Source organism: Colletes gigas, unplaced genomic scaffold (genome assembly GCF_013123115.1).
Source record: "Colletes gigas isolate AHSC1104 unplaced genomic scaffold, ASM1312311v1 Colletes_gigas_Sc00011, whole genome shotgun sequence".
Classification (NCBI taxonomy): Eukaryota; Metazoa; Arthropoda; class Insecta; order Hymenoptera; family Colletidae; genus Colletes; species Colletes gigas.
The window spans coordinates 2027603-2045607 of NW_025106640.1; the positions used below are offsets into that span (position 1 = coordinate 2027603).

The following is an 18005-nucleotide window of genomic DNA, read 5'->3' on the forward strand; positions in this document are numbered from 1 at the left end:
AATTCCATTCTTCCCTGAATTACAGTACCCCTGAAAAATTTCGTTTCTCGATTAACCCTTTGCTATTCGTTCAGATAAGCTTTTTGTTACGATATTTCGCTCCTATAACAAGTTTGATCTGGTGGATTGTATCAACAGACGGATGTACCGCAAAGGGTTAATTTCGATCGACTGAATTATAGGATAATTACCGTCTCTAATTGCTTTAAGTAGATCGTTTCGTGGATCGACGAGGGGGATATTTGGATTAAGGGGCTTCCTCAATGGCCCGTCCATATTATCCAAAGGTTTCAGGGGTTTCAACTTCGGTGGATTAGTCGCTATCATTTTAGCAATATCGCCGTTGGTTAGGGGTAGCGGCGGCGTGGGTCCATTAAGAACAGGCGGCGGTGGAGGGGGTGGCGGAGGGGGCGGAATATTACAAGGCGGAGAAATAGGTCTGGGCGGTGTGGGATCAGGAGTGGGGGGCGGGGGCGGTAAATCTTGCGGAGCAGGGTCGGTCTCATCCTGCCCAATTTGAGTCGAATGATTTGGTGGTGTGGGCGTGGAGTGATGACTGGGTAACGGACTGTTCGAACGACTTCCATTTCTATTCAATAAATGTGACGGTATGGAACCTGGAACAATAGACAAACGTGGTTTACATAAATTACTTTGTCGGTGTTTTAAAGCAACAGAGAACTTGGACAACGTTGAACATGAGAATTAAACTTAACACTTTGACGGCCGCTGTCACGTATACGTGATCTACTGTATCAGTCACCATTTCATCATACATTCAACTTATTACATTTATAATAATATTCCTAGCATCTTCGTGTGTCTCACTTTGGTCTACAATATCAATAGCGAAGAACAACAGTCTTTGCGTGATACGTGAGGCCATTAAATTGTTAAGGAATGATATAATTGATTTAGAAGCTCGACTTGCCTGTTCTACCTAATATATTTACTAAATGTAGAATAAACAACTACATGATTCATTTTTCACGACTGATCAGAGATAGACATGTACGAATAAACCTTTTGGTGTTGCAATTACCGTTCATAGGAGGGGGAGACATAGTTTCACCAGGAGGCGGAGGTGGTGGTGGAAGAGTATCCCTGCTGGTGCTCATTGACCGTCCCCGTGTCGGTGTATTGTTAGCTGAGGCTACGGTAGGCGTTGAATTGCTAGAAGTATTGCTCGGTGGTGCTGGCGGTGGTTGAGAAGGTCGCGATCTACCACTTCTGCTCGGTGTGCTTTGACCACCAGGACTCTGGTACGTTTCGCTACCCGCTTGCCCCTGTCCCGTGCCATAGTGTGACCCGTACAAACTGTCTTCGTAGCCCTGGGTCACGTAATTCGCTGCCCTGTTTTTTAAAACACACGAATTTAGATAATTCTTGCATCAGTCAATAGAAGCAATCAGCTTGATTTGATATCTCTCTTGTCAATGTTTTATCTTAACAAACACAGAATATAAAGAAAGATACATCACTGCTGGTTGCCTCTAATGCAATTATTGACGAGTGTCGCTTAAAATTACAAACCTATAGTGATCGGAAGAAGGAGGACTGTACAGATGTTGCTCCTCCGGCGGATAACTTCGTCTGAGTTCAATACTGTTCGGCCTGGGTGGCCGTGGCTCGGTCATCACCATCCCCAGCAACGATTCGTCCGGTATATTATGCGGTGCTCTGTATTGAACTCCTTGCGTCGGCATAATGTACTCGCCATGACCCACCGCTAATTGCTTCTGCCTTTCTCTCGTGTTGTGCGGCTGCCTTATACGCTTCTTGTGTCTGCCACCGCCTCCGCCGCCACCCTCGTTCCGAGGCCTATGCGGCTGTGACGCAGAAAGATCCATTATTAAACCGTTGCCGTGATCGAGCGTCGCGGCAAAGGTGCAAGACAAGCTTAATTTCATCAATCAAGCATGACTCGATGGTTGATCCAATACGGTTCTTAGTGCAATGTGTCGGACAGATATCTTTCATGCTTTCGTTGATACGGGCGCTTATGGGTGCTCGGCAAAATCTCTCCTATGCTGTGGGCGTCCATGGGTGCTCGACGGTTGTTTCACGGAATATTAATTCAACCCTTTCTGTCCTAACTTTAACCCTCAAAACCAGATGTCTGAACTATTTTATTTTTTATTTTTGCAAGACTGAAATTTTATTTCATGGAGGACATAGTGCGTATTGGTCATTCGCCAAGGACACTTCAAGGTCATTAATATTTTTTTTTGAACGAAACTATTGATTTTATTTATCTAATAATAGAGGCTTCTGACACTTTATATTCCTCTACTGCAACACAAGCTTTTATAACACGATCTTCCCCAATTATTGACATCTTGTTGCACTAATATTTTTCTGCCATGAGGAACAAAAAGGGTTAAAAACGACCAATCGTGAGTTTGCTTGGTTCATCAAGCAACGAAATCGTTCGGTTACAAATTGAGCCGCGGTCAGGATCAACTACCGAACATGAAATTTTGTAGGAAATAAAAGTTGCTCGTTCCAAACGTTTGTCGAGAAAGTTAGGGTACCTTCCAACAATTTGACAATCAATAAATCGGGTCGCGAGTTCGCAGTTTTATTTCCTACGTGTGAAACATGAGAAATCGGAAAGAAAATAATCCTGAAACGGTCCAGGATCGTCAAGTATCGCAATCGACTGCAAGGATGGCTCGTGAGATGATGATGAGAGACTTCTATCGAGTACATCCAACGGTTGCATGACTGGCACAGAACGGCATTACAAGTGATCGACAATGGTGATAATGGTAATAAGACAAAACTAGGTTGAGTTCGTGGACAACTCGTGTACAAATAAAGGGTTTCGAGTCAAAAGGGCGCTTATGCGTAGATCGAACATCCGCGTCTGATCTTTACCGATATCCAAAGGACAAAACGGGGACTCTTTTATCGAGACAACACACACACACACACATTCGGTCTACGCAACGAAACTGATCGCCGTGGACGGAACATCGAAGAATAGCAATGTCTCGTTGGCTAATCCTAGCGTAAATTACTACAAAAATGTTTCAAGCGAGCATCTAGCGCAATCTCTATCAGCGCAATAAAAGGTCGGTTAATGAAAAACCACAAAGAAGTGAGCGTTGATTATGTATGAGTGAGTGGTTTGTTGGCGATCGATAATTCATCAAAACTGGATAAGGGTAATAAAAAAAAGTACTACAAAGATCCAAACATCGACTTGCCTCTCTGAACGGTTCGGCATATTCAGACTCGGTCTATAACGAAGGGGACAGTTTCATATGGTTAGAATCGTAGCATAAACTTAGAAGTATTTAAAGAAAGAAGAAAAAAAAACAGAAAAAAAGTGTTATTGTATCGTGAATCTTAGTCTTAGTCTTAGATAATTAGTGTACGGAATAAGATATTTCGCAGACGTTCGTAGAAAGAAAAAATATAAAAATAATAGCTTAAGTCGAAAGCAGCCTTTTCTATTATGCAGAGTATATCGTAATACGTGGTACCTGCTTCTGTGCTGGACAGGGGACGCAATAACAACGAAATTTAATCATGTTTATGATACAATGTTCAGGTGTTTTAGAGCAGTTTTTAAGAAGACAAGTAACTATGTATTGCTTGAAGCAGAAAAATAATTACATTGTTATTGTGTCTCCTGTCTATCAGAGACTGCAGGTACTGTACGCTATGGAACATCCTGTACGCCCATATAAGAAAAAAGAACGTAACTCGAGGTGCACGTTTCGAAACACGAAAGAGACGGCGCTTCTTTACCTTCTTCCCCCGATCGTGCAATTTCTTTTCGGTGTCCTTGAACATCTCCTGACTCCACAGCTCGAAGAAGTAATTTGGGTCTGTATAAAACTTCAATCCGTCTTTCCCGTCCTCCCTGAAAACAGTATTACAAGGGTGAACTTTAACAGAGGGTTGAATTATTGCTGACGTGAATGTCAAAAGACCACGGGCTCCTAACTGATCCATTTACGGACTATTCGTGACCTGTTTTACTCGTTTATTACATTGTCAGCTGGTAAATTGCGTCGAGTTAAAATATGAGGAAACTAGAAACGCTACCATAAATATGTCGTGACATAATCTCGTGTTTTCAAATTACTTTGTCTCCGAGTAGTCTTCCAGCTATGTTTTTTTACCTTTTACGATGTACGATTATTCTAGTATTACGTGGTCGTTCGTTCTTTATACAAATTCACCTGATTCGAGTCAATGATGAAATTTGGTAACCAAACTAAGCAGGAGTAACGTGGAAATTAGTGTCTTTATATAGAATAAACAAAGTACCTGTAAACGTTAAGTTTGTCAAGAGGAGGTGGTGTGTCACACTGATGATAGGTCTCCATCATCGCTGTTGGCATAGTGTCCCTGGAGACTACTTGCTGGTCGAACACCACTGAACTCTTGAACGCTTTCCTCATATGTATATCTTGCAACGAAACTGAAAATCAAAGAATTCAATTAGCAATGATCGCAAATAAATTAACGTAGAACGGTGATTACAGGTGCACGTAAACTACTAAAGAGCACATTTGCCATATTCTGTGTACACATATTTCTTTTGCAATATTTAGACACGGGATTCTCAAACTTGGGGCTTCCAGGTCCGCCATTGATGATGGGCATCGAACTTACGTGTTTCGAACACTGTAATTTGAACAAATGGATATGTCTAGACATGGAAAACGCGTTAGTGTCTCCGAAAATTCGTGCGTTGTTATTAAACGCACGATAGCTGTGAACTCGATCGTTTAACTGCATTCCGTAAGATGGGCGCTCGGGCAAAGTAAAATAGTATAATTATACAGTCGGATCGAACTCAATCGGCCGCTGGTATCCACTTCCTCGATTGTGAATCACGCTAGACGCGGCTGCTACTTTCACATCGTGCTAGTTTGTTTCTCCGTTCGAAAGACAAAGAGTAGGTACGGGAGCCTGGAGGTTTGCGCAAAGAGAGTTTGTGGGGGAGTAGCCGAACGATGCGGACGGGATAACGTCTGAGCCTCGGAGCTGGTTGATTTTGATCCGACTATAGCCACTCTGCACGCGTATTCGATGGAAATTCAAAGCGTATGTGTTGCAACACGAGACACGAGTGAATTTCTGATCGTTTAGTTTATTCCGCTCGCGAATGTGCCTCGCTGTTATGATAAATTCATACCGAATGATGTCACTGGGGATGATGGTATTTATAACGTTCTTTGGATGTGCATAATACGTGTTTCCATCGTGATTCATAATTGTTAAAATATTATTTGATATTGATCTTTGCCACTCAAAAGTCGATTAATCGATTAGCGGTAGATAAAGTGTTAAGAGGCTCGTTTCATAAATTGACGTTCTTTGAAGTGTTCTGATATTCTATAATAGTTGTCTGAAGGATAAGTGATATGCAGTATTTGTTTGTGATCATAGTTATCGATCGACCCTAGTACGTAGATAACTAAAATTTCTATTTTCTCTTTCTGGGCCTTGTCTTCAGTTATTCAAGAGTACCGAGTTATGCGAGGCGTGGAATGTGCTCCTTGAGTTTAGCGTCACCTGTTTCAGAAACACCGTGTATTATTATATAATCAATCCAGGCAACGTACCTTCCTCCACGTTGCTGTCGAGTTGGGTAACCTTGACAGCTAGCCGGTCTATCCTGGCCTGCAAGGAGTTGGCCCTGTCGCTCAAGCTGTGAGCCTCCCTCGCAAGCTCACCGAACAGATCCTCGGCGTGCCTCGACAGGCTGGACAGTTGCCTGATGGTGTTGGCCAGGGTGCCATTGGTTACAGCCTCCAACTCAGACGGCAACGGGAAGTCCTCGGGTATGGTGCCGCGTGCGACCAGCACTGGCTCGACCAGTCGCTTTGGAAGCGGCATCTTCTCGTCAGACGCTCAGCAACTCTTCTGGCTTTCCTGGGAAGATCACTTACCGCTCTCTAGAGACCTGCAACAGAAAAACGTCCGTAGTAAACGCGAATTTAGACAAAATAAAAGGACGAAAGGGACTTCCAATTGTCGTGTTTCCAGAACGATCGAAAATTTTTTAATTTTGTCTAACTGCTCGAATTTTTTTCTCGAAAATGCGTAGAATTTCGGGGATATGTCTATTCACCAAAAATAATTGTAATTGACCCCTGTATCCGAAAATAATTTTTTCAGAATGATTTGAAATTTTTTAATTTCGACGAAAAATTCCATACCTATTCGAATTTTTTTCTCGAAAATGAGTAGGATTTCGGGGATATGTCTATTCACCAAAAATAATTGTAATTGACCCCTGTATCCGAAAATAATTTTTTTAGAAAGATTTGAAATTTATGAATTTCGTGGAAAAATTTCGTACCTATTCGAATTTTTTTCTCTAAAATGCGTAGAATTTCAAGGGTATGTCTATTCACCAAAAATGATAGTAATTGACCTCTGCAGCTAAAAATAATTTTTTCGGAACGATTTGAAATTTTTGAATTTCGTCGAAAAATTTCATACCTTCTCGAATTTTTTTCTCGAAAATGCGTAGAATTTCGTGGTTATGTCTATTCACAAAAAATGATTGTATTTGACCCCCACAACAGAAAATAATTTTTTCAGACGGATTTGAAATTTTTTAATTTCTGCGAAAAATTTCATACCTATTCGAATTTTTTTCTCGAAAATGCGTAGAATTTCCGTGGTATGTCTGTTCACCAAAAATTATTGTAATTGACCTCTGAAGCTAAAAATAATTTTTTCGGAACGATTTGAAATTTTTTAATTTAATTTTTTAATAACTTTTTACAATTAAGGAATACGGTAAAACCTCGTCTGTAACACGTCGTGTGACAAATGCATATTTAGAAGTGGGTAGAAAAATAATTTGAAGCAGGTGGAATTGTAAATCTAGAGAGTATGGAAAGCTCTGCACCCTCTGGAAACCCCTAAAATAATTTTAACTTCGGATTCATTGATTCGTGGCGACCAAGTAAATGTTTCGACGACTTTATAATGGAACATTCAGTAGGACCGAACACGCGGGAAAGTAATTTGCAACGGAGTAAGAGCGGAAGCGCAAAGACGACACTCGACGCTCTCTGTGAGAAGTCCTCGTCTCCATCGAGAGCCGTTAACGGGATGAATATTCGATCTGTCAGGGTTTATCCCTTTAATCTACGTGCACACATTTCCTCTCGCGATCTTTTCACTCGCTGACACGCGAACGCGATCGAAACGATGGAAATTAATTTCGTTCGGTCGATTTTTAAAAAAAGTATATTCCATTTTGTGACACTTCTTTTTAAAATCAACACGAAATTAAATGGTACGTTCTCGAGAATTTACTCGTAATTAAATCGTACGTGGATTGATAATTCTGTTTTTTTAAGGTTAGGATACTCGTGGTAAACAAAGGTTTCCTCTCGACATCAGTTTTTACAGATCCTCGCGATCGAGGAAACGTTCGATCACGCGTAATGCGAAAATCCGACAGGCCATCTTGGAAATTCATAAACCGCAATTAGGTACACGAAGGGCAGCCCATGATATTTCCGTCAAAATTTTACGACCGTATCGTAAAGGAAAAAGTAATTGAGTTTGTAGCGAACGACCCTAGCCCTGAAGTCAATGTATAAATACTACGAGCACGAGAAACGACTCTGTCGTTTCAAGTTTGAGGAAGAACGTACGCGAAGCTCGTTGCGAACGATCAAGCGAGACGTTTATCATGGTGGATGAGTAATTGTTATTACAGGAAGCTGCTTCTGTTCCCGCGAGCCGCAACCTACAGTTTACTTCGTCGGGAATTAAACTTCGATTAAAAAAGGAACGAATCATTTCGCTGTATCGTCTTGAATAATCATCGAATTAACCTGTGGCGTCGCCTCCCATGCTCGCCGCCAGAGGGCTCGCGCTCTCACAAGCGTTCAACCGACCCCGTTCGTTATAAAGCGTTTTCGCTGGTGATAATTTGAAGTAAAAGTCAAAAGGGAATTATTCCATAAATTAGTTCAGAAAATGAACTTCTTGAAGAAGGTTTTCTACGATCTGAGAAATACTCGAGTGCAGAATATTTGACAACAGTGTTCGTTAACAGTGATCACCAAAGCATAGGCTTTTGAATCGAATCAAATGCAATTAAACTAAAACGATTCGTAATGATTCGAGCGTTAATCTTCGAGATCTGTATACCAATAATTAAATTGGGTTTGTGGTGTAACATTTTCAATTAAGAACGCGTTAGGCGTACATGCTCCATAGAATTCTATTACCATAAAAAGCCTTCTGCTGTAATGCACGTAATAAATACGATAAATAATTCATGTCCGGCATTCCATGCTGCATACACTGCGCGTATTGTTGACCTAACTTTTCGGAACGACGTCCAGTTATTCCACTGTCTTCGCCGCGAGGCTAATTTATTCGACAAACTCAGACGTTACGTGTTAGCACGATCTACGAGTTAAAATAAATGTGATGTCCGGACCGTTAGTTACGTAACTCTGCAGTGCAAACTGTGTAAACCACAGATCTTATCAGCGCTCGTGCTCGTTGCCTGAACCACAGAAACTTCAAAATACGAACAATTCTTCCAAGTACAAAATAGAATTTCATTGCAATATTTTTTCTACGTTTACAGAGTTTTCGGTCACCCCTGGGAAAAATTTTAATGGGGGATTCTAGAGGCCAAAATAAGACGAAAATCAAGAATAACAATTTGTTGATGGAAGCTTCGTTAAAAAGTTATTAACAATTAAATTCAAATATTTCAAATCGGTCTGGAAAAATTATTTTCAGTTGTGGGGATCGATTACAATCATTTTTGGTGAATAGACATACCCCCGAAATCCTATCCACTTTCGAGAAAAAAATTCGTGAAGGTATGAAATTTTTCGACGGGAAAAAAAATTTCAAATCGTTTTGGAAAAATTATTTTCGGTTGCGGGGGTCAATTGCAATCATTTTTGGTGAATAGACATACCCCCGAAATCTTGCGCATTTTCGAGAAAAAAATTCAGTATGGACGAAACTTTAAATGTTAATAACTTTTTAACGAAGTCTCCATCAACAAATTTGTATTCTTGCTTTTCGTCTTATTTTGGCTTCTAGAATCCCCCATTAAAATTTTTCCCAGGGTTGGCCGAACACCCTGTATAATTTTATTATTTATTGCAATTTTATTATTTATAGTATAATTTTATATTTATTGCACAATATTCGTACGTTTGTACAAATTTGTCATTAGTACTATTGTTAGGTATCATTAATAAAATTCCAATATCGTATATTATCATTTTTTATATTTTATCGAATAACAATAATTCTCGTTTTCATTCGAATGTTACAGGCAAATGCAGCAAATCGTATCAAAACATGCTACGAGCTGGGAATTATTTTATTAAATGTACAATGTGGTGCACGTATACGTACACACAATTATCGTTTCTATTACCATCGTTGCATAGAAGATACGATATCGGTCGTTGTTGATGATTCACGAGCAGAGCTATCCTCGTTTTCTCGTATTTCATTTCCACTCGTACAAAACACGATTATAAATACAAATGTTGCATTTAAACATCTTTCGAGGAGAAAAGCTCGTATACGCGTGTGTTTATTTTTGTGCCAGAATCGTCCTGGAAATTCTAAAATATTCTAACGGATTTCAAAACTCGTCAGATTCTTTGGCACACCTTTTTGATCGACAGAACGAATTCTAACGAGTGCAATGACTGGCGGCCTCGCCTTGACTCCTTTCCTTTCTTCCTTACGTTCCCCCCTTGTGCGATCCCATTGGCCCCGATTAACTTGCCCCGGTTGTTGCCTCTTATCGTTCGCTGCAGCTCTCCCAGGGTCAATACGCGACGATAATTAGCGGCTTAGGACTGGTCGCGCGTGAAACGGTGCGCCCCTCGCGAGCAACTTTAGAGAAACGCACAATACAACGCCACGCCGGTGAGAAAGTTGCACCGCGAAACGAGATATTACCCTACATACAGGCGTACGTAAATAAACGAGAGATACGTAGCTCCTATCGCCCAATTAGAAAATTAACAGAACGGAACGACGTGTTGACCCTCCAACAATTTGAGGTTAGGTATTTCGACTAAAAACTTAATTAAGATCACTGTTGACCGGAAGTCACATTGTGCATGCTACATTCGAGAGTCGATCGATGGCTATGGTCTTCAATCCTATAAAATATGTTTAAAATAAGAGGAATTTATTTTTAACTATTTATTTTATTCATTTAATTCGCCATTTTGTATGCTACATTCGAGGATCGATCGATAGCTATGGTCTTCAATCCTATAAAGTATGTTTGAGATAAAAGGAATTAATTTTTAATCATTTATTTTATTTATTTAATTCGCCATTTTGTATGCTACATTCGAGGGTCGATCGAAAACTATGGTCTCCAATCCTATAAAATATGTTTAAAATTTATTTTTAATTATTTATTTAATTTCCCAGTAACATAAACATAGACGAGTATCTGATATATTAAAATCATAGGTTATGGAGCACATTAAATGATAAAGTGCATCGTTCATGTCGAATATAAATGTGTTCAACAAATATGGAACTGTTCCTGTGAGTTATCGATAAAGGAGAGGATAGTTGAACGAGAGGAACGGTTTGCATACCGCATGAGCATAATTTGAAGTATCTGACAGGGTCAATGGTACGACCATGACCAGACGCCTGCAACATGAACGATGTAGTTGGCAACGACTGTACTATTATGCCACTGAACTCTCCAGTCGGTACTTACTAAACGTAAATTTTGCCATTTATTCTAATTTGCCTGGATTAAGAAATTTTTTAAATAGAGTCCATTCCCCAACGTTCTATTAAAAAATTAGAAACACAATGTTAAAGGGGAACAACAAAATTATATTAACATTGTGTTTGCAAGGGAAAAATATATTTTATAATAATTCTCGGAGCTCTCTGAATCGTTACAAACGTCAGAGTACGAAAGGAGCTTCCGGTCACGGTATATTGAATATCCACGAAGTAATTTGCAATGAACAAAGTACTTTTAATTAGTGGGGGCCCGGGTAAACTCAGTTTTATTCATTCCCTCGGTAAAGCTCCCCTATCCTTTGTGTCACTTATGTATATGTAACCGAATAAAAGCCTCAGGTGGCACCTGTTAGGGTTGGCTAAACCCTCCTTCTTTTACTTTCTGATCCCTCTGTTTCCAGAGGCCGTTGCTCGGATACGTAGGACAGAACGTTACAACACAGACGCTTCTTCAACGTCATCCCCTTTTTTTTTCCTACGGCCATCCTAAATTCTCTTTTGCTCGTGACTCTATTTGGATTTAACGGCACAGACAAACACGAGACACTCGGGCGTTAATCTCAGACATAGACAAATTTTTTACCCGGATTACAACAAACGACAGACAAATAACTTTTTATTGCTATCCATTGATAAGATTATTTCGAGAAATGCAACCGTCGAATGGCTACCGAGCTGCTACGATATTCGGCTCTATCTTGTGGAGCCATCTCGAGTCTCTTCGGCAAACCGTAAACTGATCTCAAAGCAAACATCGTGTGAGAACTGGGTTTATCGTATTCCCTCCGTCGAACGGAATCTTATTGGACAACCTTTTATGTATTACACGATCTATACATCCCTTAACTTTTCTGTAATGTGACACAGAGAGTGTTGCGTTTACACGAATGGGCCAATAGTAGTATATCGTTACTAAGGTTTATGAAACCTTTCGATGGAAGTCGTGTCGACATGTGGGCTGACATTTACGTCGTACAATCGTGCATTACGTCCCTGCCGCGAAGAAGTAGAAAGTCTGTTCCGATGATTTCTTCTGTCCGTAGGCTTGATTGCTCTGTGACTGCACAATGATACGAGACGACTATCGAAATACGTCATAATATTCAATTTTGTTGGAAAAAATGTAATCTAATCTTCATGTTTCAACTCGCTGAATAGAGCTGAAGCTATCTCTGGCTATACCTTGTCATTGTGCAAATTTTATTGTATCATGCACTTTACTGGGTAATAGATACTTTGACAATAATAATAATCATATATAAAAATTCATGAATAAAAGAAATAAAAATATATTACAGAAAGTACAAGCAATAAAATATTTTTGTTTCTCTATTTGTACACCTCCTCATTGATAATAAATAATTTCTAGAAACAATTCAAAGAATTTCGGCACACGAGTGTTAAGTCGCGTGGAACAGTAACTATTATGTCGCGTTTCATCCCTTCGTTTGCATAAACATTCGAACCCCCTAACGAGGAACATATATCTATATAGAATCGCGCGAACAGTATAATTACAGCGCATAGAACCAGTTCCTTACTCAGCCTTATCTGTTTTCCGTCCGTAGATCAATCTCAAGATTTAAAAACGTTCATCGATCTCCCCACCCACGCAAACGTGCTCGTTTGCCTACGAGACATCCAGCGAATTATACGTCTCTCTGGTTTCTGTGTAAAATTTACGAATTATAACCCAAATCATAGACATTTACAAATTTCGATGGAAAGATATTTCTTTATTTTTAATGGTCGCGTTATAAAATCGTGTCGATATTAATGAGAATTCTCGGTGTACAAAGGGTCGGCGCGAACATAACCTCGTCGTTTACGACCGCCAATAACCGTACGCTTGGAAGCTCGAAGGCAGCATTACGCCAAAATGGTGAATACAATAGGGCAATGATTCGAGCGAAACAGTCTGTTAGACTATACCAGTATAATATGAGTCACCGTACACCTAGCCCTTCTCGACCTTACGAGGTAGTATCTGCATTTTATACACGCTCCCACGCATTCGGTGCCAAGTAGGGATTTACCGATTCAACGCGAGATGGCGAACAGAAGAACTAGCCGCGAGGCAACGAAAAACACGCTGGAAACGAAGAATGTTCCGATTGATTCGCGTAACGAGGATATCATCGCGGCAAATACGTTATTAAGGATTCCGCGTGTAATTGCAAATGGTAACGACTACGTTGCGCGTGATTATATAGAATCTCCGGGCTCGGAAACGTGATGTTTCATAAAACGCGATGACACGATGCACGGCGATTCGCTTTCAAAACCATCCACCATCCTTGCCTTTCTATTGTCGCGTTACGAAGGCTCAACCAGGGTTAGATTCGATAACGCCGTTGAATCTCGTCATTTAGGTTAGAGGTAAACGATATCGTCGCTAGCTTCTTTCATTTCCCGGCTAAAATGCTTTTCCTGAATTGAAATACAAAATTTGCCTAAACTGGGGTAGAAAGGATATAATAAAATAAGTACGATCAGGGTAATGATGGAGTTTGCCACAGATGGCCCTTGCGTCGCGAAAGAGCATGCGCGACATCTTTGTTCTACTTCTACGGGCCCATTCTCGATCGAGCCGTTGTAGCGATAACACGTTCGATGTAATTACGTTACGTAGATGTCATATCAAAATAATCCCATAACGGATAAGTAGCATAATAATTATTGATATAATTTCTTTTCTATATCAAATAAAACGAGTTATTTATACCAGTCTTATTAACGAGGTACTTATTATATCTACTATCTTCGTTAATCGAATTTAAATCAGCAATGTCATTTCACTCTGTATAGTAAGAGGTCTTCATTCAAAGGCTAGTGAATGGAGCTTTAACTCGGTTCTCGTGATCGTCTTACGCAAGACTAGCAACATTTAAAGGTCACTATTACGTTCATTCGAGCTACTCTTTACTATTGTCGTCGTCCCTTAATTAGAATACCAAATTAAAGAGGGCCGGATAAAGAATTCATCCTCCCCCAATATCCTTAAATGCAATTAGAGAATCACGGTTAGCGTATCTCCAGGTAATTTAAGCAGGCTCGATATATTATTCGCGTAAAAAAATTTCGAAGTTTATGCAACTTTATAGTGACGCATAATCGATACGTCCGCCGGATTGCGTAAGGCTTTACGAAACTATAATCGTTTGCGTGTAAAAAGGAAATACAACGAAAAAACCGAACACCAAATTAGGAAAACTCGCGCATAATTATTTACCGACTTCGGGAGTAAGGTTGTCAAACTGGTTCCAGATATTATACAATTCGTTTTATTTCCAGCGATACGCAGGGATGAGTTTGCATAAAATCGCCGTAAAGGCGATTTAATATAGGCTTCGATTTTAAATCGACCCTCGAAAGTGAATCAGTTTGCTGAACATCTTGGATATTCCCGCGAACAGATTGTGAATAATCTTTCGATCAAGTGGCGCAGTTACGTTTTCACATTTACATCACCGTGTGTACGCAACTTATCTCCGGTATTAACGGTAATGATAAGAACAACCCACTTCGATCTGGAACCAGTTTCAAAATCCTGTTGTTGACTCCTTAAACATCGACCCTTTTAACGCTAAAATACCGTTGGCAAAATCAATTTTATCAAACCGTATTCGAGCAAAATATCTCGCCAACAATGTGAGAGGTTAGGAAACCTCGAACGGGCCGGTATCGTATTAAACCATTCTAAAAACAATGTGTACGCGTGTGCACGATAGTGAAAGGTTCGCGAACAATAATCGTAGGCATAATTCTAATTTACTTAACACGCATTAGCAAGTGGCAATGTCGTGGTTGTCGGTTAATCGCGTCCACGTTCGACTCTATCCATTCTGGCCCGCACGTGTGGCTATGAAAACCAAACCTGCATATGCTGTCCATATGGACGTGTGGCAGCTCGTGCGAAGAAACTCATATACGCTATTCGAACGCATATATTCGCCTCGACGTAATCCTCTTTCAAGTGCGCCTACGAGTCACCTATGCCCGATGTCGAATTACGAAATATACTTGAAAGTGTTACAAATATATGTATTTCATTTTTAGAATCACAATATATTCGTGAAATAATATTTGTCCTTTATTAAATATCAATATTATTTACTATTACGAGAACACCGGGTGACGTATGGTTACGGTGGCCATATTGTCCAAAGGAAAGCAAAAGGCAAATCTAGGTTAAGTTAGCTTTCATTCAACGCCACTAGTTCTCCCCAGATGTCGCTGTCTCTAACGAATAACCCCAGAAATACGACGAAATAACTTCGCGTTGGATTAGATTTGAATGAAATTAAACAGATTCTAAGTAACAAGTAATGAAAACAGATCTGAATTATTTCAATAGTATGCATGGGATAGTATCTAATACAAATATTATGCGCGTTATCATTCGGTATCTAGACCTAGTAACTTTATTCTGACCTGAACGTAAAATAGGACGAATTAGGACAATTATTTGATAAAAAAAGACTGTCCTCTGAAGCAAGAGACGTATGATCACCGTACTTATGGTCTACTCGTGAAAGATCAAGCTACCGATCGAAGCACTTCGAATTCGTGTCCATCGAATACAAGGGTTTCGCAAGACATTTACTCGACAGAGCGAGGATCGACAAATAGCATTGCGACTCAATCGTTCGAGGAAGAAGGTAACGCGATAAAGGCTTCGGGAATGTCACCACGGGGGAAACGTGGAATTCCAGGCGTGCGTGTTGTGCACGTGTATCCCAGCGGCAGGTTTCGCGTCGTAGAGTTCGATTCGAGGCACGCGTGTCGTCCGACCGATGTTGCAAAATCGCTGCACGTCGGTGCATTTGCATGAGCTTATTGTTGCCGGCGACGTTGGCTAACCGGACGCATCTTTCGATTGTCCCCGAGACCGTATCGCCTCGATTACATCGAATTATCGTCCGACTCTATTCGGGAAAATATTTGTCGACGCGAACGATCACATAACCTAACTCACTAGGGGAATTCAGTATGGAAGCGGTCTGCACCGATTCACTCTGAACTTGTTATGATTGTTGTACCGAGTAAGTAATAAAACCCTGATAAAATGTTGGAGAAACAGTTTAAGAACGTTCGGGGACGCGATTCTGAAAAGTCTCGGCTTTCGACCGGGGGAATCTGCGAAGACAACGAACGTAACGTAATTTTGCTAGGGGTGGGGAGGGACGTCAGGAACTCGTGAAACATCGTGTCCCGGACCCCGGATTACCTGGCGAACCAGCACGTTCGTAAGTTGGCGCAGTACCACGACCTAAATTTCCAGTTCGTTAAATATTTCATGTTGCAGTCGTGACCGACTGCAGAGGCAATAGCCGACGAAAAGCAGATACACCTCTTGGCGCGAACGTGCCGACGATTCATCTTGTTCGTCGATAACGATACTCGACCGTCCCTGAAGCAAGATAAAACGCTATTTCTGTCGTATACAGAAGCCACTTGATGCGTGACTGGTATCTACCAACATTTCGTCAGGTATATTTACGAGACGCACCGTGTAGGTTTTCGGGTCTCGTGTCAGCTATCATTTGGTACAACGAAACACGGTTCTATCTGTCAAGTTGTCCACGAAGGCTTATTAGAGTAACACAGGTGGTCGAATGAACGTCTATTATTTGTGTTAACAATAAAACTTTCTTAGTAAGTTATTCGGTTATGTTGCAATTTATACGTAAGGCGAGAAATTTGAAGGTTAGAATGCTTCGATACGACGAGCAAAATGTCTAGTGATTTATGGACGGCAGTGTGCATCGATCCAGCCAATATGTACTAGATTTTGACCGGATATTACCATAAATGAAACTTTGTTATGACGTGCACCAATTCTGTCCTCGAGTTCCCAATTCGTAACTATGACGATTTTACATATACATATGTGTAAACTAATGTTGTTTGGGCTTTAAACTTATGTTAGATGCTCTTAGTCACGCGATGCTTCAACGAAAGGTTTCTTCTTACCCCCGAGAAGACACGAGTGTGTTACATATTTACTAAGAAGTTTCCCTAGTTATTTTACGAAAATGAAATATAATAATAATATTACCTATTTCACAGAATTAAATGTACCAACGAATTACGAATTATACGAGTCGAGTCATTTGATATTAAACAAAAAATATTTAATTACGGGACAAGAAATATTTCGAATATAGTTGAACGCCATTAATACTAACGTAAAACAATTAGTCGTGATTCGTAATTAGATTCGTTAGTAATTAAGAATATATTAAACGTGCCATCAGTGTACGCAATCGAATCGCTTTCAAGACTTCCGGCATCGCGGTACTAAAACTTGTCTGCAAATTAATTTATATATTTCGTTTGCCCATGTTTATGAATATACCGTCTATATAAAAATTGACGTCATCGATCAAAATGTCTTTCTCTATAAACATATACAGTTTCTTCCTCGATGGTAATTTATCGAACGCATGTTTATGAATGATTCCGTCTAACAAGAGCGGTTTTATACTACAAGCAATTAGGCTGTACGTTGCTAGTCAGCTTCCTAGTTTTTCTTAGATTATACGACTTTTTTTAAATGAGAGGTAATCGTCCATAAATTAACATAGTTAAATAAACAGTACGGTTGACCTTAGGAGTGCAAAGAATTAATACAAATGTAATTTGTTCGAGAATATTTCATTTTTGAAGGAACTGATAAAATGTCTTCAGTGTCTTCGATGAATAAAATTTCATGTTTACGTGTAAACGCGTGTTTCGAGGGGGGATCGCGAATGTGATTTATCGATGATATAATTTTAGCGCGATTACATTGACGGTGTCGATGAACCGCGTGCAGGTAACTCCTCGCTATATTTGGGTCATTGATAAAGGAAGGATATGAATCGTTGGGGTTACTAACGACAGGTTGAATAAATTATACCGATCGTTGCGCGTTAGAAGAGGAACGCGCAGATCGGTCCACACAATATTTATATCATACGCTTCGCTTATGTGCACGCGTTGTACACAGAATGAAAGGATCGATTTAAGTCCCAAGCAGGCGCAAATTTATTTGACGCTTACCTAATGTTCAGGTACCAACCATGGAAAAAATTTTAATGCGGGATTCTAGAGGCCAAAATAAGACGAAAATCAAGAATACCAATTTCTTGATGGAGGCTTTGTTAAAAAGTTATTAACGCTTAAAGTTCCGCACATACTGAATTTTTTTCTCGAAAATGCGCAGGATTTCGGGGGTATGTCTATTCACCAAAAAT

At 40.1% G+C, this 18005-nt stretch overlaps 1 protein-coding gene across 3 annotated transcripts in view; it reads right to left on the minus strand.

Annotated features, from left to right (window-relative positions):
- The window catches only part of LOC122398156 (wiskott-Aldrich syndrome protein family member 3), a 44744-nt gene that overhangs the window by 3601 nt on the left and 23138 nt on the right, over nucleotides 1-18005 (minus strand). For 2 of the 3 annotated variants that reach the window (XM_043397818.1, XM_043397819.1), the window contains exons 2-8: nucleotides 5589-5929; nucleotides 4285-4438; nucleotides 3760-3874; nucleotides 3213-3245; nucleotides 1534-1829; nucleotides 1043-1353; nucleotides 192-617 (exon numbers count right to left, since the gene is read on the minus strand). In XM_043397818.1, coding sequence (XP_043253753.1) covers nucleotides 192-617; nucleotides 1043-1353; nucleotides 1534-1829; nucleotides 3213-3245; nucleotides 3760-3874; nucleotides 4285-4438; nucleotides 5589-5862 — 1609 coding nt within the window. In that variant the 5' untranslated portion in view covers nucleotides 5863-5929. The remainder of the gene's footprint in view (nucleotides 1-191; nucleotides 618-1042; nucleotides 1354-1533; nucleotides 1830-3212; nucleotides 3246-3759; nucleotides 3875-4284; nucleotides 4439-5588; nucleotides 5930-18005) is intronic. The other variant, XM_043397820.1, reaches the window with a different exon arrangement.